The sequence below is a fragment of the Trachypithecus francoisi genome, unplaced genomic scaffold (assembly GCF_009764315.1).
Source record: "Trachypithecus francoisi isolate TF-2019V2 unplaced genomic scaffold, Tfra_2.0 Lachesis_group4, whole genome shotgun sequence".
Taxonomy (NCBI): domain Eukaryota; kingdom Metazoa; phylum Chordata; class Mammalia; order Primates; family Cercopithecidae; genus Trachypithecus; species Trachypithecus francoisi.
In genome coordinates, this window is record NW_022681469.1 from 56,537,215 (window position 1) to 56,564,033 (window position 26,819).

The 26,819-nt window shown below is 41.9% G+C and overlaps 2 protein-coding genes and 1 pseudogene across 9 annotated transcripts in view; 2 read left to right on the top strand and 1 right to left on the bottom strand.

Annotated features, from left to right (window-relative positions):
* Positions 1-467: 467 nt before the first annotated feature.
* ARMC10 (armadillo repeat containing 10) lies at positions 468-26,454 on the bottom strand. 2 transcript variants are annotated; one of them, XM_033193683.1, is made up of 6 exons: positions 25,971-26,454; positions 16,645-16,793; positions 13,709-13,843; positions 6,805-6,981; positions 2,267-2,338; positions 468-1,313 (listed from the first exon to the last, which is right to left on the bottom strand). In XM_033193683.1, the coding sequence occupies exons 1-6, from the start codon at positions 26,107-26,109 to the stop codon at positions 1,059-1,061; spliced, it is 927 nt and encodes a 308-aa protein (XP_033049574.1). In that variant the 5' UTR covers positions 26,110-26,454; the 3' UTR covers positions 468-1,058. The 2 variants fall into 2 exon arrangements, with proteins under 2 accessions (XP_033049574.1, XP_033049575.1); XM_033193684.1 differs by lacking the exon at positions 6,805-6,981.
* Positions 9,892-11,190, top strand: LOC117073351 (annotated as a pseudogene).
* The window catches only part of FBXL13 (F-box and leucine rich repeat protein 13), a 282,389-nt gene continuing 281,705 nt past the window's right edge, over positions 26,136-26,819 (top strand). For 2 of the 7 annotated variants that reach the window (XM_033193672.1, XM_033193674.1), the window contains exon 1: positions 26,136-26,717. In XM_033193672.1, the coding sequence (XP_033049563.1) occupies positions 26,136-26,717 (582 nt within the window). The remainder of the gene's footprint in view (positions 26,718-26,819) is intronic. The other 5 variants (XM_033193673.1, XM_033193679.1, XM_033193676.1 and 2 more) reach the window with 5 other exon arrangements.

Consider the following 26,819-nt stretch of genomic DNA (forward strand, 5'->3'; position numbering starts at 1 on the left):
GGTTTCACCATGTTCGCCAGGATGGTCTCGATCTCCTGACCTCGTGATCCGCCCGCCTCGGCCTCCCACAGTGCTGGGATTACAGGCGTGAGCCACCGCGCCCGGCCATCCTTTTTTTTTTGAGACAGTGTTTTGCTCTTGTTGCCCAGGCTGGAGTGCAATGGCGCGATCTCAGCTCACTGCAACCTCTGCCTCCTGGATTCAAGCGATTCTCCTGCCTCAGCCTCCCAAGTAGCTGGGATTAACAGGCATGAGCCACCATGCCCAGCTAATTTTGTATTCTTAGTAGAGACGGGGTTTCTCCATATTGGTCAGGCTAGTCCCAAACTCCTGACCTCAGGTGATCTGCCCGCCTCAGCCTCCCAAAGTGCTGGGATTACAGACATGAGCCCCTGCGCCCGGCCTCCATCATTCTTTTCCAAGACTAGAAAATTTATTTAACCAACTGTCTAAAGATGGACATTGTGATTGATCCCACTATTTTATATGTAACTTTCTTTACATACTGAACATTGAAGGGGAGTGGGTGAGTCCTAGGAAACATTCTCTCCCAAAAGTTTACATTTTTCACTGACTAGAAGTGACCAAAATAGATTATACTGACGAGAAAAGACTTTTGAAAGCAGTATGGTCAGGTTGGCAGGTGAGTGGCCTCAAGAATTTAGGATTTCACTGCTACTAAAAGAACAAGCTATGACAGTTCTGAAGCAACGATTTAGTCAAATACTGATGCTGTCTCAGATGAGTAACTGCAAATCACTTCAAAAGGTAGAAGAGTAGCTTAAATGTGAAAAAGGTTACTGCCACTTCATGTAGGGAAAATAACAAGTATTTGCAAATAGCAAAATAAAAAGAAACGGTTTCAGTACAAGCTCTTATACTCACTTGGTATCAAAACAGTCCAAAATAAATCTAGAAGCATGGCAAGTTATAGCTGTGTTAATGATGAAATGTGATATTTACTGTTTAAATTCAGCAGCTGGAAGAATCCCCTTACAAGGAAGATAGAAAATACGTTTACATCCAGACTGCATTACTCTTTGGAAAAATATGACCAATCAGATTTTGGGTATTATTGTTAAAACCTTTTCCTTCACCTCTGCATCATGGTGGTCAACTAAAGCTTTTATTTTCTGGGTACATTCTTCTCCATGTAACAGGAAAAACAGTGAACCTTCAGTGAAAGTAGGCTGCACAGCTAAACGGCCTTCTATTTTGAGGCAGTTATTTATATTCTGAAATAGTGTAAGTACTCGAAGAAGAATCTCCTTTGCTACGTGGCTGTCATAAAGGGAAAGGAATGACGAATCCACCTGAAATAGGAAACGAGTATTATTTTGCGTTAATAATATATGAAAACATTTTTCATGTGTATTTTAACATCTTAAAACTGCACTGAATAACTCACATTTAAAATTTTTAAAATTCACATTTAAAATGTGAATCTCTCACATTTTAAAAATTTTGTCATAGAAAATTAACCCAAAATTGCATAACTTAGGTGTATAAAACCTTATATATCCCCACGCTGTATACTAATGGAAAAAAGGGAGTGTTTTAGCTAGAAAAATACAATTTCCTTGTAATTTTAGAATGTGGTTATTTGGGAAAAACAACCATTTTTCTTTTTTAAGATCTGTCATATGGTTTTCATGGGAACTCATTATTTCATCATTTAGTGCCCATACACCAGAGGGCGCAGAGCTGGGTGGAGAACAGGGATGAGCAGATGAATATGATGGTTCCTTGTCTACAGGAGTTGAGCTCCATTCTATCCCAGCATTCAGACCACTTATCACAGCTTTTAATTACCTTGTTCACTTGTTACATATTTTTGTCTCTCCACTAGACTGTAAGCTTCATGAGGACATGTACCATGTCATGCTGTGCTCACTGGTGTGTCTCATCTAGCATCTAGCATATGCTGGGGACTCAGTACTGCTGTTTCAGTGGATACTAAGATACATGTAAACACAAACAGGTCCAGTAAAAAAGATAGAATGGCACAATTGTACCCAAAATTGGGTGGAGAAAAAAGTTATAATTTATTGTTGCTAGGGTGAATTTTTAAACATGTTTTTCAAAAGTAAAATAGACTCATTGCAAAAAATTTTGGAAATTCATATATACAAAATGAATTAAAAAATTCTTTAATACTGCTCCTCAGAAAGAATCCCTGTTAATATTTTAGGCTAAATCTTTCCAGATCTGTCTACTCAAATTTATATATGTGTATATTTACAAAATAAACATATAAGCTATTTACTTGGGCACGAAGAAGTCCTTCTGTCATGGCTGGATTTTCAGACAAATTCAAAAGCAGTTTCAAAACTTGCACCTGAAAGAAGATGATACTGGCTTATCTCCGAGTGGCAAGCATGAATTTTCTCTCTCAGGCATGCTTTCTCTCACCATGTCTTCCAGGTCTGGCTCAAATTCTCTCTACTCCAGGAAACCTTCTCTATTCATTCTACTTTAAAGGTCTCACTGTGAACTCTTATAACACTTGGCACTACTCTTAGAGAACCTATCACAGAGCAGTGTTATTTAAACCTCACTTTTCCAATTACACCGTTAGGGAGATACAGAGTATATTGCAAATGTCCTGCACTACTCTTAGAGAACCTATCAGAGATAGAGGTTTTCTATCACAGTGTTATTTAAACCTATTTTTTTTTCCCCAATTATGATGTTAGGGAGATAGAATATTGCAAATGTCTTCACAATCTACCCCCAACTCACATGCACATCTGAACAGATGGTAAGCTTAACATCTGTTAAATACACGATCTTTATTATGATTACTGTTAAGTGAAGTATGGCCAGGCATGGTGGTGTCAACACGGCCTGTAGTCCTAGGTACTTGGGAAGCTCAGGTGGGAGGATCGCTTGAGCTTTCCCACCTCAATGATGTTCAAGTTCAAGGATGTTCAAGTTCAAGGATGTAGTAAGCTATGATTGTGCCTGTGAACAGCCACTGCAGCCTGGGCAACTAGTGAGACCCTGAGACCCCATCTTCACCCCCCACAAAAAAGAAAGAAATATAATCTTTAAAACAACAACAGAAAAACTCTCAAAGCTCATTTCTACTTAAAGTGTAAAAATTCTGGAACTGTTTGGTTACCAAGACTAAATAAATAACAATATGGCCCCTTTTAGTAAGCTACTATGAATCTTTGAGGCTATCTTTTTTTTTTTTTTTTTTTTTTGAGGCGGAGTCTCGCTCTGTCGCCCGGACTGGAGTGCAGTGGCCAGATCTCAGCTCACTGCAAGCTCCGCCTCCTGGGTTTCCGCCATTCTCCTGCCTCAGCCTCCCAAGTAGCTGGGACTACAGGCGCCCGCCACCTCGCCCGGCTAGTTTTTGTATTTTTAGTAGAGACGGGGTTTCACCGTATTAGCCAGGATGGTCTCGATCTCCTGACCTCGTGATCCGCCCGTCTCGGCCTCCCAAAGTGCTGGGATTACAGGCTTGAGCCACCGCGCCCGGCCGAGGCTATCTTTTAATGTGAAAGTGTTTTACAATCATATAAAAAAGCACAGTGATAAAAACGCATTGATGGGTTGGTTGGTTGAGATGGGGTCTCACTATATTGTTGAGGCTGGTCTTGAACTTCTGGCCTCAAGGAATCCTCTCACTTTGGTCTTCCAAAGTAACTAGGATTACAGGCATGAGCCACCATGCCCAGCAATGATATAAATAATAAGCAAATAAATGTTATTTAATGGCTGACTAGCTAAAATATCAGCATTCTTATCACTTATAACTGAAAAGTCAGTAATAAAAAGACTCAACTAGAACACCTCTTTTTAAAAACAAAGGCCATGTGAAACCATACTTTCCACAAGATACCTGGAACTAAAACAAGGAGCATAGAGCGGGGATACTAACTCAGGGAAATGTGACAAATGTGCTCTTCACTAGAGCTGGGAAGGAACGTGGATATTATTTTACAAAAATTTTTTATTACAAAGGCAACAGATGTTTACCATAGCACTTTCAAAAAAAATAGAAAAGCACAAAGAAAAAGAAAATTTACATAACTAGAAATGATCACGGTTAAGTTTTGGTATTTTTGGCCAGGTGCAGTGGTGCATGCTTGCATTCCCAGCACTTTGGGAGGCCAAGGTGGGCAGATAACTTGAGCTCAGGAATTCAAGAGCAACACGGCAAAACCCCGTCTCTACAAAATATACAAAAATCAGCCAGGTGTGGTAGCATGTGACTGAAGTCCCAGTTATTCAGGAGGCTGAGGCAGGAGGATTGCTTGAGCCTGGGAGCTCAAGGCTGCAGTGAGCAGAGATCATGCCACTGCAATCTAGCCTGGGCAATAGAGTGAGATTCTGTGTCAAAAAAGAGAAAAGTTTTGGTATTTTCTTTTTGATCTTTATGCATATATCCTGTGTACTCACAATTCCTTTGATCATGTTATAGATACTAATTTATTTGAGGATAACATAATACTTTGCTTAATTTTACTGTTTTTATCAAATATTTATTTTTAGAAAATTACTACTTGGTCATAACAAAAATTTTAAGTAATGCAAAAGAGAACAAGGTAAAAACAAAAGCCACCATGCTATTGGCCCCTTCCAATCCTCAGCAGTGACCACTGGTAACATTTCTTGAATATGCAGAGATTGTCTTTTTCAAACAGATGCTCTTAATAAATTAAGGTCTCTGGGAGTGAAAGAGTAAAGGAGACTTCTGACCCTTCTTTAGTGCACTCCGTGGAGGTCACTATCAGATCTTATCTGGCCTGACTCGCTGTCAACACTAGGAATAAGTGTTAGAAAAAAAAAAAAACCACCTGGTTCCCATGTCAATGAAGTTTCAATTAGAAAAATAGGAAGAAGAGGTATGAAATAGGATGGTTCTGAACTTATGAAATAAGCCTGGATGAAGTCAAAATCTGAGACCCACTAATAGTGAAGGCAGGTATACAACCAGGGAATAGCAACAGCAATAGCTATTTGGTACCTTGTATTAAAATGTGATGTTGCTACTCTTTGTAGAAGGGAGTTAAATATGAGAAATATATATATACACACACACAGAGTACAACTACAGATTGAACAAATATATGGATTTTGGTTTGAAACCATATTGACATGTTTTTTTTCCCTCATCACATGCACCATCTTGTGGTGACACTAGGACATTTTAAACCATTAGTTTCGTTTTCATTGCAGATGTAACAAGCACACAGTTTATTTATGTTAATCCTCCGCTATCTGCATTTGGTTATCAATCAGTGGTGTACCCAAAAGGTTATCACAGTACGGTGAGATCCCTGACTAAGCAAAGTAAGATATTTTAAAATTCACTTTAGTGGTTATTTACTAAGAAAATACCTAAATCAGACACACTTTCCCACTAACAAATGGATGACTATCCCAAAGTTTATTTGCAAGTTGGAACTTTAAACTCAATTTTTATGGAAAATCAATGTTGTAATTGGTGGCTATGTTCCAAGGCAGACCAAGAAAGCAAATTTTCTATCCTAGAAATACTGTACTAGCAATGTAATGGAAAAACACAACACAACAAAACAAAAATAGAACATACTATTGTGGTGTGGGTCATCTTTTTAAAAGTCAAAAAATATATGAAAACACAGACGATGTCTGAGACAGATATATACAGCCCCGAGGCCAGACTCGCCTGGCTGAACTCAGCCTGACTCTGAACTCAGAGTTCCTCCTGATGTTCTGGGTAAAGCAGTTGCAGAGTCAGGCAGAGGAGAGATTTCTCCTACAGAGGCAACAACATAAGAGTAAAGAGGGAAGGAGTTTCCACAGGGGTTCAGGGGCTGGAAGTTATCTTGCTCCACTGGAGACAGAGATGTTGATGCAGGTTGGAAACTGCCCAGGAATGGTGCAATATTGCTGTAAGATGACTCTTACATTTAATTTTCAATACCTGTGGTACATCTTGGACCAGATCCAAACAAGTTTGGCTATTGGAAAAGAGGAAAGTCCATGTACAAACACCTTGGAAACATAAAAGCAAGACTACAGTAAGACTCTCCTGTAATCACATCTTGATAACCTCAAAAATAACTGCAGTGATGTTGAATATTTGGAGTATGGCTTCACATTTGGTCTTTCTAAAATGCTTATGCATTTGTCTCTCAACTGTTCCAGAGAACACAGAGCAACATGGTAAAAAGCCTTGATGAACAATCAACCCAACTTATCAGAACTTTTAATTAGCCTATAATCTATTTTTATGCTACTTTTTCTTGAAAAATGGCAATTGATAAGAATGCACGCTAATATGAGAGATTTACTCAAGAACCTTTTTATAGGGCATCTCCTAAGGTCCTACTTAATTCAGCTGAGTATCTGTTGCCTCTTATATCAACCTAACTGAACAGAGTGAAGCACTGAGACATCTTTCATTCATTCAATTCACTTCATTTACTACAACTTAAAAGTTGTTTTAGAAATATTTTTCAAATAACTGAATCAAAAAAATTATTTGTTAACCCTGAGGTAAGTAAAATATTCAACTAACCACTACTATTACTCAAAGACTCCTTTTAATCACAATGTTCCTATATTTGGTGGGGGGAAAGCTAGCTTCTGAGAAAACCAAATGAACATGAATCTGCTGATAAGTGAAACAACAGATGATCTTCACAAGTTAATTTCGCAATGGAATATTTGGGACTAAATATACTTTCTTGGGCCCATGTGAGATTTTAATAAATCTTCCTCTTCTTTGAGGCACATTAACTTAAGATAGGTGGCCTGCAAATACTATTTCAATGTTAAAAAGCTTGACACAATAGCTCTTCATACCTTTGTGTTTCCATTTCCAGTAAGTAACACCTGGAACAGGTCTGTAATGTAACTGTGAAGCATGTGCTGGTGGTCATTGGTAACAGTCATGTTTGTCAACAATCTCAGTCCAGCCAGCTGCACAGCAGAGTTCAGAGGACCAGAGAAGACATCCTCACAGACTTGATTGATGTATATCTGAAGGCAGGGGAGGAATATGAGCATCTTAGAATCTCCAAAATTTTTCTACTGAACAGTCACTTTTCTGCACAGTGGAATAAGGCTACTGCTCAGGATGGAACTGACTCCTCAAAAAATATGACATTTCTATCTGACCCTCAAATGTTGCTGACTTTTTAAAAGCTTCCTTTGGTAATTCCAGGCAGAGTGCTTAGCATTTTACAAATACTCCTCACTTAATCCTGAAGACAACTCTAATGAGGAGTGTGTTATACCATTACAGCTTTCTTGCAGACAAGGACTTTTAAGTCTTTGAGGAGCTTGGGTCCCCTGCCCAATGTCAGACAGCAGGGGGGGATGCAATAGCCAAGCCCAGAGATCATGCTCTTAACAGCAGTGGCCTCTCCCTGGCTGGAGGCCTCCCAGCTTAGTCTACCTTTCTGTTTCAACTGGTCTGTGCACACTAGGATCAGGGAAGATGAGAGGCCATTTTGTGTCACGGTAAGTACCTTAGCAGCAGGGTCTAGAGAGCTACATCATTTCCGAAGTAAAGAATGGGAGGATAATGTGAAACAGAATCTTTCCCTAGAATTAATCCTATCAAAAGTAAGCAGAACAAAATTATACTAGGCCTAGGGTTCTTATTTACCTAGGAGTGTGTGTGTGTGTGTATATATATATATATGTAATTCACCCCTTCATAATATTGTTAACTATCACTGGTAAAAAGTAATGCAATGCTGTAGTACTCCTGTATCATACATGACAGAACTAAACTCAGTGTGATGGAAACTTTTCTGAAACTCTCTTTTCTGTGTCTGGCCATGAGCTTTCTTTTTTTCGGGGGGACAGGGTCTCACTGCCGCACAGGCTGCAGTGGCACAAACTCCACTCACTACAGCCTTGACCTCCCAGGCTCAAGTGATTCTCCTGCCTCAGTCTCCAGAGTAGCTGGGACTACAGGTGTGAGCCACCATGCCCAGCTAATGTTTGTATTCTTTTTAGATACAGGGTTTCGTCATGTTGCCCAGGCTGGTCTCAAACTGTTGAGCTCAAGCAATCCGCCTGCCTCAGCCTCCCAAAGTGCTGGGATTACAGGTGTGCACCACCATGTCCAGCCTGGCCATGCGATTTCTAGCTTAGAAAAATGATGTTTTACAGATAACTGCTATTCACTTAAGCAAATCTGAACTCCACCAAAAGTTCTAACTGCTAAGAAAATTTTCCTAATTTGAAGTGGTAAGGAGTTACCAATTGTCCCATAAACAATTATTAATTTTTTAAAAACCCCAAATGTATCCATGTTACCATAGAAACTAAATGGCAGTAAAGCAAAGAGAGATTAAACTTTTAATCTGGTTTCAAGATCTAAATTACATTTATTTTTTAGAGACAGGGTCTCACTCTGTCACCCAGGCTGGAGTGCATTGGCATGATAACAGCTCACTGCAGCCTCAAATTCCCCCGTCTCAGTCTCCTGAGTAGCTGGGACTACAGGTGCATGCCACTATGCCCAGCTAATAATGTTTTCTTTTTTTTTTTAGAATGGGGTCTCACCTAGCCTGGCCAACATGATGAAACCCCGTATCTATTAAAAATACCAAAAATTACAGGCATGGTGGTAGGCACCTGTAATCCCAGCTACGCAGGAGGCTGAAGCAGGAGAATTGCTTGAACCCAGGAGGCAGGGGCTGTAGTGAGCTGAGGTTGCACCACTATACTCCAGCATGAGCGAGACTCCCAAAACAAATAAATGGGGTCTATGTTGCCCAGACTGTTCTTGAACTCCTGGCCTCCAGCTATCTCCTGTTTTGGCTCCCAAAGTGTTGGGATTACAGGTGTGAGCCACCACACCTGGCTGTAATTTACATTTGAAAGTCAACTGGTTCTCTTGGGTTACAATTTAATTATACATCCATCCTTTAAAAACAGGGCATTTATTTAGCTCTTTATAAATCATATATTTCTTTAAGAAGCTGATGTCTTTCAAAGCATTTCCTAAAATGTGTGGACTGTTTACAACCTTATTATAGCTGAATCTTTTTACCATTTCAATTCTAATAACAAGATTACCAAAGGGACAGCTTAGTTATTCCTGTAGCTGTGTCCACCTCATCTTGTTCTGTTCTCTTGGAATTCTCTCCTTCCCCAATTCTACCTGTAGAGTAACATTCTCAAGAGCCAGGTCAGACTCCACCTCTTACAGAAACTTTTGGATCAAATCTCTCCTTTCTATGTACTCAATAATGTTTTACTTACATTTTTCCTTAAAGGACTTAATTATGTTTTGCCTTGACTTACAATTATTTAAGAACTTGCCTTATCCTTCCTTCCACCTTTCCTAGAACAAGAGTTGCATCATGCTCATTTGCACCACAAAGCAGGAGTTTGATAAAATATTGAATTGAAATAACGTAATTTAGCCGGGCGCGGTGGCTCAAGCCTGTAATCCCAGCACTTTGGGAGGCAAAGACGGGCGGATCACGAGGTCAGAAGATCGAGACCCTCCTGGGTAACACAGTGAAACCCCGTCTCTACTGAAAAATACAAAACACTAGCCGGGCGAGGTGGCAGCGCCTGTAGTCCCAGCTACTCGGGAGGGTGAGGCAGGAGAATGGCGTGAACCCGGGAGGCGGAGCTTGCAGTGAGCTGAGATCCGGCCACTGCACTCCAGCATGGGCGATAGAGCGAGACTCCATCTCAAAAAAAAAAAAAAAAGAAGAAATAACGTAATTTCCTAATATTGCATTTTTCTGCTGACATTATCTGACCCTGACCTGGTTCCTTTAGCACCCTTAGACTAAACTGAACCCCAACTCCAAAAGTCTTGCTGGCTGCAAAAGTTAGAAGCAGCCTGGCCACCCTCCTTCAGTGGAATATGAAGGAGCTCTTGCAGATTTTGATTCCCACTCTAGAGCTTTTATCTAGATGATCACGGCAACTGAACAGAGGCTGATGAGAGCTGTTAGAGTGTTTGAATTTGGTAGACCAGAAGTCCTGAAACTCAGTCAGATGTTGCAGTACCAATTCCAAAAGACCATTAGGTGTAATCAAGGTTCATGCATGTGGTGTCAACCCCGTGGAGACATACATTTACTATGGCATTTATAATAGAAAACCACCTTATTCTATACTGCTGGCGCAGATGTAACTGGGGTAATGGAAGCTGTTGGAGGGAATGCATCTACTTTCAAGAAAAGTGACAGTTTTCACTACTGGCACAATCTCTGGGAGCCATGTGGAGTATGCTCCTGTAGCAGATCACACTGTTTACAAACTGCCTGAAAAACTGGACTTTTAAACAAAATGCTGCCATTGGTATCCCATATGTTACTGCATATAGACCTCTGATTCACAGTGTCTGTATGAAATCTGGAGACTGGGTTCTGGTTCATGGGGCTAGTGGAGTTGCTGGAGTAGCAACATGCCAAATGGTTAGAGTTTATGCCTTAAAGGTTTGGGGCACAGTTGGTATTGAGACGGACAAAATACTTTTGCAAAATGGAGCCCACAAAGTGTTTAATTACGAAGAAGTTAATTATGTTGATAAATTAAGAAATGCGTGGTAAGAAAGAAACTGATGTGACTATTAAAATAATAGCTAATATAAGGCCGGGCGCGGTGGCTCAAGCCTGTAATCCCAGCACTTTGGGAGGCCGACACGGGCGGATCACGAGGTCAGGAGATCGAGACCATCCTGGCGAACACGGTGAAACCCCGTCTCTACTAAAAAATATAAAAAACTAGCCAGGCGAGGTGGCGGGCGCCTGTAGTCCCAGCTACTCGGGAGGCTGAGGCAGGAGAATGGCATAAACCCGGGAGGCGGAGCTTGCAGTGAGCTGAGATCCGGCCACTGCACTCCAGCCTGGGCGACAGAGCGAGACTCCGCCTCAAAAAAAAAAAAAAAATAATAGCTAATATAAATCTTAGTAAAGCTGTGAATTGTTTGTCATATGGAAGATGAGTAATTGGTGTTTGCAACAGTGGTACTATTGAAATAAACCCACGGGACACTATGGCAAAAAAGTCTAGTAAAATTGTCGTTACTCTATTTTCCTCAACCAAGGAGGAATCTCAGCAGTTTGCAGCAGCCTATCAAGCTGGAATGGAAATTGGTTGGCTGAAACTTATAATAGGTTCTCACTGTATGTTGGAGAGGCCGCCCAGGCTCATGAAAATATCTCTTATGGCAACGGGGCTACAGTAAAAATGATTCTTCTCTTTTGATGATTAATTCTTTCATGGATTTCAGAGGTTGTCTTTTGCCCAGTTTTACTTACACAATCTTTTGTTTAATTAACATTGTGAGTTTCTTATGTGAAAAAAGTAAGATTTTTCTTTGGAGAACTGAGGAAGTACAGTAAAACTTATTTTATGGTTGGCAATATATTTTTTACCTTCTATTTCAAATCAAGAAATCTTCATAGTACAAAAGAGCACGCTAGTGGTTTTTTGGCATTGGGGTGCATTCCAGAAATTCTTAACTGATACTTGATTAATTCTATACCTTTGATTAAAACATGCTAATTCAAAATAAGGTTCTCAGTTTCCAAGGATGTCCAATCCTACTTACCTTTATAAAGGTTCTTTTGTATCTGATTAGCCATAACTGTATTGGACTCTAAAGATTTTCTGGACTAAAAAAAGACCCCTATGCCAAACTAATCTCATCTGGATCTTTAAGTCTTGTGGAAGGGCAAGAATATATAATTTCCAGGGCACTGTGCTAGTTTTCCAATATTTTCCCAAATATTAGAATATCCACTTCATTTGATTGTCAATGACCCCATATATTCTGTGAGGACAGCAACCTTATCTTTCGTATGACACTTGGTACATAGCCTCCAAACTGGTAATACTTCTTGACTGATCAGATTTTCTTTTTTTTTTTTTTTTTTGAGACGGAGTCTCGCAGTCGCCCAGGCTGGAGTGCAGTGGCCGGATCTCAGCTCACTGCAAGCTCCGCCTCCCGGGTTTACGCCATTCTCCTGCCTCAGCCTCCCGAGTAGCTGGGACTACAGGCGCCCGCCAACTCGCCCGGCTAGTTTTTTCTATTTTTTAGTAGAGACGGGGTTTCGCCGTGTTAGCCAGGATGGTCTCGATCTCCTGACCTCGCGATCCACCCGTCTCGGCCTCCCAAAGTGCTGGGATTACAGGCTTGAGCCACCGCGCCCGGCCTTGATCAGATTTTCAAAGTAGATTTAGAGTTACCTGTTTGTGTGATGGGGGTCATATATTTTTATTGAAATTAATAAGCTCACCAATTTGACACATTAAGAATGGTCTGCTTTTGCTTCATAGCATAGTAATCTGTAATTCTGTAGAAAATTAAATTTTCTAGTCTATATAGTACTTGCCTCTCATCACTTCTGCATAGCTCCTCGCAGTTACTGCTTAACAGTGTTCTGGGCTGGAAGTCTGTATCTAAACTAAATACAGACATTAACTCTTACAAATCTTGCCATCAATATTATGTCCAAGGAGATAAAGTTTGGTTATTTGTTGTTTTTTTCTTCATATGAGCACATCCTCCTGTCTCTTGTTTTGTGATTGTCTTGACCTGATTTGTTCTGTTGAATGACAATTTCTGGTTTGAACATGGGAGTTCTGTTTCAATAATGAACAGAAAACTGCTATTTTCTATGACTGAGGGGTATCACTAGGTTCTGGCTATATATACCATGGCTGAAGTGTTTTAACTGTTAGCATTTACCAAATTAACTATTTTTTTTTTACAGGTTAACTGCCTTATAAAGAACATTTTTGAAAACAGCATTAAAGCAATGTCAGTAACACAAGTTAGCATTTTATGTGAATCCTAAAATGGAGGGTTTCTCCCCATACAATGACATAAAGGAATAGTTATTCTGTAAAAGTCAGTTTAATCTATTTGCACATTTGCCGCATCCACTGAAAGAGCTAAAGCATACAGTGACTTAACATTTCCCAATACAGTCATACAGTACACTTAATTTCAAAGGTAAAACTAGCCAAACTATATGCATTAACAACCATATTTATGAATATGTAGCACTGGATATGCTCTCTGAATGAATGTCTTGTAATACTAGTTCTAGTTCTAGTTCTAGTTGACACAAAGTCTTGTCCCAACTTTCAGCCAACTACATTCACTAGTTGGTTGGTGCCTATAGCCTTAAGGCTATTACTGTCACCAGTGCCTGTGCCTGATGTAAAGTAGAGGATAACCTGTAGAATAAACAAGCATTATTTTACTGAAACAAAACTCTTTTTTTTTTTTTTTTGAGGCAGAGTCTCGCTCTGTCGCCCAGGCTGGAGTGCAGTGGCCGGCTCTCAGCTCACTGCAAGCTCCGCCTCCCGGGTTTACGCCATTCTCCTGCTTCAGCCTCCCGAGTAGCTGGGACTACAGGTGCCCGCCACCTCGCCCGGCTAGTTTTTTGTATTTTTTAGTAGAGACGAGGTTTCACCGTGTTAGCCAGGATGGTGTCGATCTTCTGACCTCGTGATCCGCCCGTCTCGGCCTCCCAAAGTGCTGGGATTACAGGCTTGAGCCACCGCGCCCGGCCTGAAACAAAACTCTTATTGTACCTCTTATTGGCTAGTTCAGGTCCCTCCCTCTTTTGTCTTATTCTCCATTCCGCTAAAGGTAATCCTTGGCTGTAAAATTACAAAGGACAGTCTACTGAAGTTTCATTACTCATCTTTTTGTTATTTTTTCTTTTATTCATAGAAAACCTTATACATTTGGGATTTTCAGTCAACTTACCTTTATCTTGATTTGATTTTCAACATTCACACTCAGGTTATTTAGTGCATTTAAAGCTTTCTCTTTAATACTCTGGTTGGAATGGTTGATTTTGTTTCCAACAATTGGAATACCACCCAATTCACGAATAATAGCCTACGAGGGAAAAAAAAAAAAAAACAAAAAAGGACTGGGACTTCAGTACGCATCTCCGTTCACTGAATTCTTCGCATCCACAAATACAATTAAAAATTAATGGCTTTTTGGAAATATCTTTCCCATATACAAATATTTAATTCAGATTTTTAAAAAATCTCACTACCCATACTTTTATAGGTAAAGAAAATCCATTGAAAACAAAATTAAGATATGTAATTACTTAAACTACAGTGCTGAGAAATACAATAAAAATTTATAGAGGTACTAAAGCGATCTTGAAGCAACTTACAAATAAAATTATTTTTCTTTGAGATGAGTTATATGACTTCTCCATTATAGGCAAAACTGGAAAAGTGTTACAAGTTAGAATACTAAAGTTAGTATTTTAATTTAGAATACTACAAGTAGTGTTTTGCTAACATGTATTATTTGAAACACTAATCCCTCAAAATGTTGAGATGTTCCATAAAAATAAGGCGGGGGGTTTCCCATGGTTATATAAGTTTAGGAAAATCTAAGTATAACAAGAGTAAGCATGTTTCTTTAATATGTTCATGTGCATTGGGAATCTTGAAGAGGTGTGTGTTGATGATAGTATGTTTATGAACTATACACAAAAAGAGGGTCATTTTTCAGCAGTGGAAATGGTGGGAACACACTGATATCTTGCAGAATCAGATTCCACACAGTTTGAAAAACGGTACCCAGGGCCAGGCGTGGTGGCTCACACCTGTAATCCCAGCACTTCGGGGGGGCCGAGGTGAGCGGATCACCTGAGGTCAGGAGGTCGAGACCAGCCTGGCCAACATGTTGAAATCCCATCTCCACTAGAGATACAAAAATTAGCCAGGTGTAGTGGCTGGTGCCTGTAATCCCACTACTGGGGAGGTAAAGGCAGGAGAATTGCTTGAACCGGGGAGGAGGTTACAGTGAGCCAAGACTGCACCACTGCAATCTAGCCGGGGCAACAGAGTGAGACACTGCCACAAAAAAAAGAAAAAAAAAAGAAGAGAAATGGTACCCAAATATTCAGAGGAAAAATAATGTGGGAGCTCTTATAGGTAGTTGCAATAATATGTTACCATGTACCTTTGGCCCAAACATTGAAAGAAATAAACTGCTTTAATTCTTGTAAGAAAAATATGCTAAAAATGATTCTTGTCAAGTCAAGACATGCTATTCTAGCAGGAAAAAAGAAAAAGATTGCCATCATCTATCTACTTTTTACAAGTAGCTCAATACTCCATTTTACTGTTAAGGGTGATCTTAGCATTAAAAGAGAAATAAACTTTCCCTTTACAATTTCAAGTTCTTTCAAAGGACTTGCAGTTACTAGAAAGGTTTTTTTTTTTTTTTTTTTTTTTTTAACTGTACTGTTCCAGCAGATTAAGGTACTACAATTGATGGTGAGGGCACTGACCCCCGCTCCTCAAGAAAGTACTTCTCCAGTGGGTACTGGCCTACTTTGACTGCAACTTATTTCAGAGGAATACAAAATTATGCCATCAGAAATACTCCTTTAAAGGTAGGCTGACACATTAATCACTGGCTGTTGTTTTTGCTTGTCTAGTGGCCCTCTTTCCACGGGGGCAGATGTGGCATCTCCTCTGTCCCACACAATCCCTGCTGGGATTGTTGTTCACTTGTATTCACAGCCATCCCTGCTACTTAGCTGTGGCTGCTCATGTGAACCAGGCTTCATAAACATGGGCAATGGTCCCTTGATTGATCCAGAGATTGCCCCAGAGACTGATCCAAAGAGCACTGGATCCTAGAAGAATAACTGTACCTTTTGGATCATGAGCTACAGAGATGAAGGCTTAGAGAGGCTAGTGGCTTTCTTTCAACCCTTGTGAAGAAAACCACTTTGTGGCCAGAAAGATAAAGACCAATACATAAAATTGAGCGGCCATAAGCAAAGCCAAGAGGTAGAGAAAGAGAGAACTCTGGTAACTCTTTCTGCGACCTTGAACTGGACTCAGCTGTGCCTGAAATCCGCTATTCTTTGCTGTCTAAGTTAGCTGAGCTCAATATTTTCCCTTTAAAGCTTAAAATAATTTAAGGTGAATTCCGTCATTTATAACTGAAAGAGTAGGTAATACACAAAGATTCTCTATCTCCCTATACATCTATAGAGCTTTACAGTAAACCTTGCCATTCTGGAGAAAGCTAGGATAAAAATACAATAAATTCAAAATAATTTTGTACTTATGACAATGTTAACAAAGGGCATTAGCTGAAAACAATTACTTTTTTTTTTTTTAACTATTTTCTCATGCTGGACGGTTGTTAGAAAGAGTAGGAAGAAGGACATGTTCAAATTAAGCTCTTTAGTCTTAGTTTTAAGTCTCCATTTGCAGGAGCCATTTACATTGATTAGTGGTTATCAGAGTGTGGTCCAGGGACCACCTGCATCAGAATCATACTCAGACCTATATACAATTTAAAGTATGTACTTAAATGTTAGATGCATTTGTTGTTTTACTGAAGCACTGCTGAATTTTAAATAATTTAAAAGGCCATGACACGCTAAACGTTGATTAGATATACTTATGAATGTGATGCCAGTGACCAACTTCATAGGGATCTACAATCACATTAATAATCATATTACTATTAGGCTGTGTTTTTCAGAAGTAAACATTATGTTTTAAGTATAAGTAGCCACATTGCACAGATGAGGAAATTGAAGCTCTCTCAGAGAGAGAGAGGTTAAGTAATTTATTCAGGGTCACAATTACTGCTAGTGTGTAAGAACGGGAACGGAAAGAGCCTGCTTGCTGAGTTGAGGTACTTACTTGGTTAACTGAAAAGGCTGCATTGTTACCCAAAGTAATCAAAGCTCTTTCAATAATTACAGGATCCTCAGTCGACTCCAGGAGGTAAAGGAGTTTCTGAAGTTGTGCAGCATTTAGAACATCATCATATGAACCATCAGTTAAGTCTTCTGCATAAGAAGAAAGTTATTTGAAGTCAATCTAAAATCAATATGAGATTATTTTTGAGACAGGCTCTCACTCTGTCACCCAGGCTGGAGTGCGGTGGCACGATCATGGCTCACTACAACCTCGATCTCCTGGGCTCAAGTGGTCTTCCCGCCTCAGCTTCCCAAGTAGGTAGGACCTGTGGTCCTAGCACATGCACCACGTCTGGCTAATGTTTAAAATTTTTTGTACAGATGGGGTCTCACTATGTTGCCCAAGCTGGTCTCAAACTTCTAACCTCAAGCAGTTCTCCTGCCTTGGCCTCCCAAAGTGGTGGGATAACAGTATGAGCCACTGTGCCCAGTCTGTTTTTTTAAATTTTAAAAACAATATCGAATACCCACTTGTATGGCAGGCACAGTATCAAGCACTTTACATCCTTAGGAAGAAGATATTGTACTACTCTCAATTTACAGCTGGGAAATGTAGGCTTATAGATACCAAGAAATTAGCCAGTGGTCACTTGGCATATGGCTGTTAGTAAGACACTTCATGCAAACACCATATACCTCAAATGCTGATAACATTTTCTGTTTCTCCTTTCAAAAACCAGGTATACCCATCTAATGGAACACTTACCTATAAACAGATTAACTAGGAAATATGATATGCGTTAAGGAGATCTTTTCTGAGCACATCAGATAGAAGGAAAGCTATGGGAGTAAACCAATCTTTTTGCCAGTGTGGCATTTTTGTTTGATTTATACAACAAGGCATGTTGACTAGGATACTAGAATAGTCCTGCTGGTGGTGATGACAAAAGAAAAGCTGACATTTTGAGGAAGAGCTAGGATAGCAAAATGCTGGATCTGCTCAATGATGTTCAGAACTTATGGCTGTACCTTAAAAAAAGCCCTCTTTATAGAAATCACCACAGGAAGAACAGAAGCCATTTTATAACACTCTTATTGGGGTGGTTGGGGGGAGGGGAAAGGGTAGGGTGAGGAGGAGGTTACACAACAATAGGTGCTACATGATCTCAAATCTGTGTTTTTTTCTTTAAGAAAAAACACACGAAATTGTTAGGCTGGGCATAGCTCATCTCTGTATCCCAGCACTTTGGGAGGCAGGAGAATCACTTGAGGCCAGTGGTTCGAGACCAGTCTGTACCACATAATGAGACCCTGTCTCTATTAAAAAAAAACAAAACAAGTAAATAAAAATGTTAAAAGTGGTTATCTTTGGGTAGTGGGATTATGAAGGACTTTTATTTTCTACCCTGTACTCAACAGTACTGTTTTTTCCCCCAATAAACATGTATTATTCCAATAAACATGTAACATAAAATAACTAAGTATATTGCTTAAAGAAGAATCACGGCCGGGCGCGGTGGCTCAAGCCTGTAATCCCAGCACTTTGGGAGGCCGAGACGGGCGGATCACAAGGTCAGGAGATCGAGACCATCCTGGCTAACCCGGTGAAACCCCGTCTCTACTAAAAAATACAAAAAACTAGCCGGGCGAGGTGGCGGGCGCCTGTAGTCCCAGCTACTCGGGAGGCTGAGGCGGGAGAATGGTGTGAACCCGAAAGGCGGAGCTTGCAGTGAGCTAAGATCCAGCCACTGCACTCCAGTTTGGGCGACAGAGCGAGACTCCATCTCAAAAAAAAAAAAAAAAAAAAAAAAAGAAGACTCACACACAAAAAATAAACAAAATAAAGGGACAAGTATAGATTATGTATGGGAAACAATGTGTGATATATGATATATGATATGTGATGCCCTGAGGAAGTCAAATAAGAAATGTTAAGAAAATGTCACAGCTATGAAGCCAGAATATTCTCACTACCAAGTCTTAATCGAGACCTTTTACTTTTGAATCCACTGTCGGCCTCGATAAAGGAAAGAATGATAAAAACACAGCTTTTTAGAATGGAAAGAATTTGGGGTCCATTCAAACCTCTCATTTTACACAGGAAGAAACTGAAGCCAGGATTGTTCAAGGATCTGCCTAAAATCACAGTGGTAGCTAGAAGCAGAAACCAGAGAAATGAAAAATCAAAGTTACAAGTAAGTCACTTACTATTTTTGGGGGTCTAGTTTTCTCATCTGTAAATAAAAGGGTTTGCTTAATACTGTAACTAGCTCCAGAGTTTCCTACAAAGCCCTGAAGTTGTATGATTTCATATATACACGCATACATACACGTGCACATGCATGGCAGAAATGTGATAAATTTAACTCATCTATATTTGAGATATTTCAAAATCATACTACTTTGTTACATGTTATCTCATAAAGTCATTTTTAAAAAGCTTACAGACTGGCTGCAGTGGCTCATGCCTGTGATCCCAGCACGTTGGGAGGCTGAGGCGGGCGGATCACTTGAACTTAGGAGTTTGAGACCAGCCTGGCCTCAGAGACGGTGAAACCCCATCTCCACTAAAAATAGAAAAAAATTAGCCAGGCGTGGTGGAGGATGCCTTGTAATCCCAGGTACTTGGGAGGCCGAGGCAGGAATATTGCTTGAGCCTGGGAGGCGAAGGCTGCAGTAAGCCGAGATTGTACCACTGCACTCCAGCTTGCGTGACGGAAGTGTAACCCTGTTGTTTTTTTTTTTTTTAAAAAAAAAAAAAAAGATAAAAGCTTATAGATGTATAAATTCTTTATAAATAGCCATTTAAATTTCTCTAGGGATTAAATCACTGAAAGTAAAATTTCATGGTGTTATATCATAGAATTTTCACTTGGTGGGAAGAGGCACAGTGTGGTAGTTAAAAGTAAGGCAAGGCTATGGAGCCAGGTTGTTTAGTTCAAATTCCCAAATAAGCTACTTACCAGGTAAGAGACTTAGGCTCTCTCAGCCTCAGTTTACTCATCTGCTAAGTGGGAGTTAATAGTGCCTACCTCAAAGCACTTTTGTACCTAGAATATTTAAAGTGCCTAGTATATTTATTATTTTCATTAATGGGACACAGAGCCGATTAATAGCAAAAGTGGCTTTAGAATCCAGATCTTTTTACTCCTACATTACTTACTTCCCCCAACCATTATTCCTCCTAGTATATTAAAAAAAAATGAGCCTAGCCAGGTGCAGTGGCTCACACCTGTAATCCCAGCACTTTGGGAGCCTGAGATGGGTGGATCTCAGGAGTTCAAGACCAGCCTGGCCAAGATGCTGAAACCCTGTCTCTACTAAAAATACAAAAATTAGCCAGACATGGTGGCACGTGCCTGTAATCTCAGCTACTCAGGAGACTGAGGTAGGAGAATTGCTTGAACCCAGGTGGCAGAGGTTGCAGTGAGCTGAGATCGCGCCACTGCACTCCAGCCTGGACCACAGAGCAAGACTCCGTCTCAAAAAATATAGAATAATAATGATAATAATAATAATAATGAGCCTATATTTTAACTTTGTAAATTCTGTTTGAATTTCTTTTTTTTTTTTTTTTTTTTTTGTTTTTTTGAGGCGGAGTCTCGCTCTGTCCCCGGACTGGACTGGAGTGCAGTGGCCAGATCTCAGCTCACTGCAAGCTCCGCCTCCCGGGTTTAGGCCATTCTCCTGCCTCAGCCTCCCGGGTATCTGGGACTACAGGCGCCCGCCACCTCGCCCGGCTAGTTTTTGTATTTTTAGTAGAGACGGGGTTTCACCGTATTAGCCAGGATGGTCTCGATCTCCTGACCTCGTGATCCGCCCGTCTCGGCCTCCCAAAGTGCTGGGATTACAGGCTTGAGCCACCGCGCCCGGCCTTGAATTTCTTTTTTTTTCTTTTTTTTTTTTTTTGAGACGGAGTCTCGCTCTGTCACCCAGGCTGGAGTGCAGTGGCCGGATCTCAGCTCACTGCAAGCTCTGCCTCCCGGGTTTATGGCATTCTCCTGCCTCAGCCTCCCGAGTAGCTGGGACTACAGGCGCCCGCCACCTCGCCCGGCTAGTTTTTTGTATTTTTTTTTTTTTTAGTAGAGACGGGGTTTCACCATGTTAGCCAGGATGGTCTCGATCTCCTGACCTCGTGATCCGCCCGTCTCGGCCTCCCAAAGTGCTGGGATTACAGGCTTGAGCCACCGCGCCCGGCCACTGAATTTCTAATAAAAACCATATATTGGCCTCACACGGTGGCTCACATCTGTAATCCCAGCATTTTGGGAGGCCAAGGCAGGCAGATAACCTGAAGTCAGGAATTCGAGACCAGCCTGGCCAACATGGTGAAGTCCCGTCTCTACTAAAAGTACAAAATTAGCCAGGTGTGGTGGTGGCACATGCCTGCTGTCCCAGCTACTCAGGTGGCTGAGGCAGGAGCATCGCTTGAACCTGGGAGGCAGAGGTTGCAGTGAGCCGAGATCGCACCACTGCACTCCAGCCTGGGCGACAGAGGAAGACTCCATCTCAAAATAAAAAAACAAAACAAAACAAAAACCATGTATTACTTTTTAGTAAAGAAATGTAAAACTTAAAACTCCAAATACATTTTACAGGAGGGCGATCATCAAATACTCAGCTCTTCCACTGGTGAGTTTTTGGACTACTATTACACAGGTGAGGCAGTCAAACACCATGTGTTCTACTTCCCATCTAGCTTTGTGCCAACAAGACTGTGAAAGAAACGCTCAGTGGTTCGTTGTCTCCTCCAGCAAATCAAGGAGAAATTACAATTCTCAAAGCGAATGAAAAGTAACTACCACATTATAACACAGCAAGACACATTTCAAGATAACTGTCATGGTTCAGAATCTTTCCAACTGCGAACACAATATGCCTGTTTATGTAGTCTTAGGCCCTTCAGTAAAATTATCTTCTCACTACAGAACTCCTAGTTTTTAAAGTGAATTCCTAATTTTTAAAGTGTTTATAGCTATCATGAATGATATATATTTTTTGAAACAGGGTCTCATTCTGTTAAAATCTTTTCAACCAAAGTTTTAAGTTGTTACTGCATGTATACAAGAAGTTATTGGTCTGGGTATATTGACTTGTACTCAAGATATTCTATAAACTCATCGCTTCTAGTAGTTAGTTAATTCTCTTGGATTTTTCCAAGTAAATCATTATGCCTCCTACAATTATAATTCTGCCTCCTTTCTAATGTTTATACATGTTGCTTTTTTCTTATCAAGTTATGACTCCAGAAGAATGTTGAATAATAGCTGTGATAGCAGACACTGTTGTCTTGTTCTTGAGTTTAATAAGGATGTCTTTAGTAAGGATAACAGTGTGTCTATTAAATATAATATTTGCTTTTGGGTTTTGATGGATGCACTTCATTAACTTAAGAACATTTCTTTCAATTTATTCCTAACTTGCCGCAAGTTTTTATCAGAAATGATACAATTTTTTTTCTTTTTTTTTGTTCAGAGTCTTCAGCTATGGAAAGAAATAATATTTTAATGCCTTTTTACTATGAGGTCATCATGTGGCTTTTCCTTTTTCTAATATGACTCCTCCTTCCATGTCCATTTGGCCTTGGTATATTATTACTTTAATCCCCTGACAGATTTGATTTGCTAATATTTTAAGATTTTATATCTTTATTAGTAGTTGAGATAGATTTATACTTTTTCATACTACCCTTGTCAAGTTTTGGCATTAGACTGTTGGATCAATTGGGACTGTTTCCATCTTTTTCAATGCTCTCAAACCATGTTAGTACAAAAATTATTTTTATTTTATTTTATTTTTTAAGATAGAGTCTTGCTCTTTTGCTCAAGCTGGAGAGTAGTAGCACAATCACAGTTCACTGCAACCTTGACCTCCTGGGCTCAAGGGATTCTCCCATAACAGCATCCTGAGTAGCTGGGACTACAGGTGCACACTACCATGCCTGGCTAATTTTTGTATTAAATTAGGGGTTTCACTATGTTGCTCAGGCTGGTTTTGAACTCTGGGCTCAAGCGATCCTTCCACTTCAGCCTCCCAAAGGGATTAGAGGTGTGAGTTTAAAACAAAGACAAGATCACCACTGCACTCCAACCTGGGCAGAGCGAGACTGTGCCTCAAAAACAAAGAAAAGATCATCTTCTGAAATCTAAGCGTGATGATGACTGTATTAGTCTATTCTCATGCTGCTATGAAGAACTGCCCAAGACTGGGTAATTTATAAAGGAAAGAAGTTTAATTGATTCACAGTTCTGCATGGGTATGGAGGCCTCAGGAAACTTACAATCATGGTGCAAGGGGAAGCAAACACTTCCTTCTTCACAGACAGCAGGAAAGAGAAGGAGTGCGGAGGAAAGGGGGAAGCCCCATATAAAACCATCAGATATCCTGAGAACTCACTATTATGAGAACAGCATGGGGCGGGGGAACTGCCCCTGTGATTCAATTACCTCCCACTGGGTCCCTCCCAGTGGGAGGTAATGTAGGGATTATGGGATTACAATTCAAGATAAGATTTGAGCTGGGCACGGTGGCTGATGCCTGTAATTCCAGCACTTTGGGAGGCTAAGGCAGGCATATCACTTTGCCAACATGGTGAAAACACGTCTCTACTAAAAATACAAAAAAAAAATTAGCCAGGTATGTGGTGTGTACCTGTAATCTCAGCTACCTCGGAGGCTGAGGCAAGAGAATCGCTTGAACCCGGGAGGCAGCGGTCGCAGTGAGCTGAGATCATGCCACTGCACTCCAGCCTGGGTGACAGAGTGGGACTCTTTCTCAAAAAAAAAAAAAAAAAGATTTGGGTGGGGACACAAAGCCAAACCATATCGATGACAAAATGAGCACTTCCTGTCTTCTTCAGTGATAAAGGTGTAGCCTCAGGAAGAAGGGACTGTGAGCAAATGAACTGGTAAATTTAAGTTTAAAAGACTTTGTCCACATTCGTCAGGTTGAGTCAGTAAAACTGAGAAGATATCTGAGTCTAAGACACCTTCCCAATGTACTTATACAAAAATATCTCTGACATGGGCAAAGACAACAAATTAGGCTTTGTAAATGCTATGATTTGAATGTCTCTTGCAAAACTCATGTTGAAACTTAATTCCCAATGTGGCAGTATTGAGAGGTAAGGCCTTTAAGACGTGACTGCATCATGAGGGGTCTGTCCTCATGAATGAATTAATCCATTCATGGATTAATGAGTAGGACTGGTGGCTTTATAAGAACAAGAGACCTGAGTCAGCATGTTAACACACTTGCCCCTCTGGCCTTGGGATGCCCTATGCCACAACAAGAAGGTCCATACCAGCTACGGTCCCTCAATCTTGGACTTCTCAGCTTCCATAACTCTAAGAAATAAATTCCTTTCCTAATAAATTACCCAGTTTCAGGTATTCTATTATAAGCAACAGAAAATGGACTAATACAGTAAGAGTAAATACAAATCTTAAAAAAAAAAAAAAAGTTGAATTATACCTAGTGCCAAAAGTGAAAGAGACCTTCCCCTTCCACTCCCTTTTCCTTAAAGCATTCCCTCGTGCAAACTTGTAATTAAAGATCCTTTGTTGGCCAGGTGAGGAGGCTCCATCCTGTAATTACAGCACCTCGGGATGCTGAGGCAGGAGGACTGCTTGAGCCAAATGCAAACCAGCCTGGGCAACAACACGGTGAAAACCTGTCTCTCAAAAAAATACAAAAATTAGCCAGGTGTGGTGGTGTGCGCCTGTAATCCTAGTTACTTAGGGGGCTGAGGTGGGAGGAGCCCAGGGAGGTGGAGCCTGTGATTGCGCCACTGCACGGAGCCTGGGTGACAGACTAAGTCCCTGTCTGAGAACAAAACAAAACTCCTTTTCCTGTTTCTTTGATACAAATGTAAATCTTTTTTTTTTTTTTTTTTTTGAGAGGGAGTCTGGCTCTGTCGCCCAGGCTGGAGGTCAGTGGCCGGATCTCAGCTCACTGCAAGCTCCGCCTCCGGTTTATGGCATTCTCCTGCCTCAGCCTCCCAAGTAGCTGGGACTACAGGCGCCAGCCACCTCGCCCGGCTAGCTTTTTGTATTTTTTAGTAGAGACGGGGTTTCACCGTGTTAGCCAGGATGGTCTCGAACTCCTGACCTTGTGATCCGCCCGTCTCGGCCTCCCAAAGTGCTGGGATTACAGGCTTGAGCCACCGCGCCCGGCCACAAATGTAAATCTTTTAAAAGCGAAATAAGCATTTGGCCAGTTTTACAGCCCAAGAAAGTCTTTCTTAAAAGCTTTGGTGCCTACTGTTTGAAGAAAGCCTACTCTGAAATCTACTCTTCCAGGAAGATAGAGCCCCAATCTCCCCAACTCTGTGAGTTTTTCGTCTGGGCACCTGGTTCCACATCATAAAGATATTTTTACTTTTCCTCTGGATAAAGGCAATAGATAACAACCACCCCAATTACCAGTAAATTCAGGATAAACTACACGTAGTGAATGGTACTGTCAAGTCATCTTACTTAAGGACAAATTATTTTTTATCTTGAGAACACGTACGTAATACGAAATCGGTTCTATCTGTCCAGCTACACTTAAAGGAATTAGAATTCTTCTTGCTATCCCATTAGCAAATTGCCCGTGATGTGTGAGGCAATCTAGTTTGTGCTTACTCAACAATGAAGCTGTTTAGTTCTCTTCTACAATTGTGGACAGGAGTTTCTTCGATGGCAGATGTTATTTTAAATTATTTCCCTAACAGCTTCCATTATGTGAAACACGCCTTTGGAGGGTTTTACTGTACCGATCAACTTTTAAACAGAAACCAAATCAGGCATTTGTCCGCTGGGAGGGTGTGTCTCGCGCAGACAACTGTTCCCATTTCCAAAACACACACCAGGCTGGGAGGTCTTGGACCACTGTGACTCCCAGGTACCTCCCCTCTGAGGCCGGGCCGAGCGCCCGCACAACTGCCCCTTTGACGTCCCTTCTTCCAGGATACTTGCAAGCAGAGCTTCACTTATGGCTCCGGGCCCCTCAACAGCCCTTCCACAATCGGCAGAATCCCTTTAGTTACACAAAGGCCCGGAACAAGTTTTAAAGTGAGAGGCCATCAACAACAGGCTTTTAAGAAATCTAATCCTCCGCTGTGACGCAAAGCTCAGGCAGGAAAGCCAGGACAAGTTTTCATATCAGTATAGTGAACAAAGAAGGGGCGGCGGGGGCGGCTCAGCACCATGCACCCACACAAGTACTGCCTCTCCCTCTAGCTCGGCTCCTCATTTTATCCCGAGGACACGCAAGCCACCACCCAGGCCCGGGGAGCGCCCCTGCCCAGTCCTCGCCCACCTGCCGGGCACCCCGCGGTCTCACCTGCAGACTTGGAAGGGCGCATCCCGAGCTCGCGGTCGCCCCGCCGCCGACCCCGGGTCAGTCTGTAAATGCAGTAGCAGGCGCCCGCGCCGAGGAGCAGGCCCGCCGCGACCCAGCCCGCGCCCCGGGGGCCACCCATTCTGCCGCCGCGGCAGAGCCGCAGCAATGGGCCAGGGCAGGAGGCTCCTGGGGGCCAGCGCGGAGGTCTCCAGCTCACGCGGGCCCAGCCGACACAACAAACCGCGCGCGACCTGGATGTGGAGAAAGGAAATGGGGTCTGAGCTCCGCCCCCCGGAAACGGCCCAGCTCAAAGCCTATAACCGCCCACTCCAGCCCGGCGCCTCCCGGCGGCTTCTCCTCGGCGAGGCGGGGCGGGGCGCTGGACGCCAGGAGGGGCGGCTCGGACGGTGCGCCCCACGCGGAGACGCCGAGGCCCTGAACCCGGAGCCGAGCTTCCCGTCGTTTCTCCTGTGGCATGAAGCAAGCCTCCCTCCCTCCTGCCCCGGGCAGCGGAGCGAGGGGCGGTGCCGCGTCCAGCCCCGCCCCCTGGTTGCCGGGACAACGCCCGCACGCACCCGGCCCCTAGTCCCAGCGCGGGGAGGGTACGAGCGCAGCTTCTCCGTCAGGCCTTGGGCCATGGCCTCCCTACGCAATGCCAACCCGAGGCTGAAGAACTACTTCAAGGAGAACTACATTCCTCAGGTCTGCGAGGTACTGGACACGCGTGGCGGCGGACACGGACCGACGGTGGGGAATTAGAAGGGGGAGGAGTCAGGGAAGACGTCTCGGAGGAGGGACTAGGTTTAAGAGTTGGGGGAGGAGGGGGAAGGCGGGACGGAATGCGAGAAA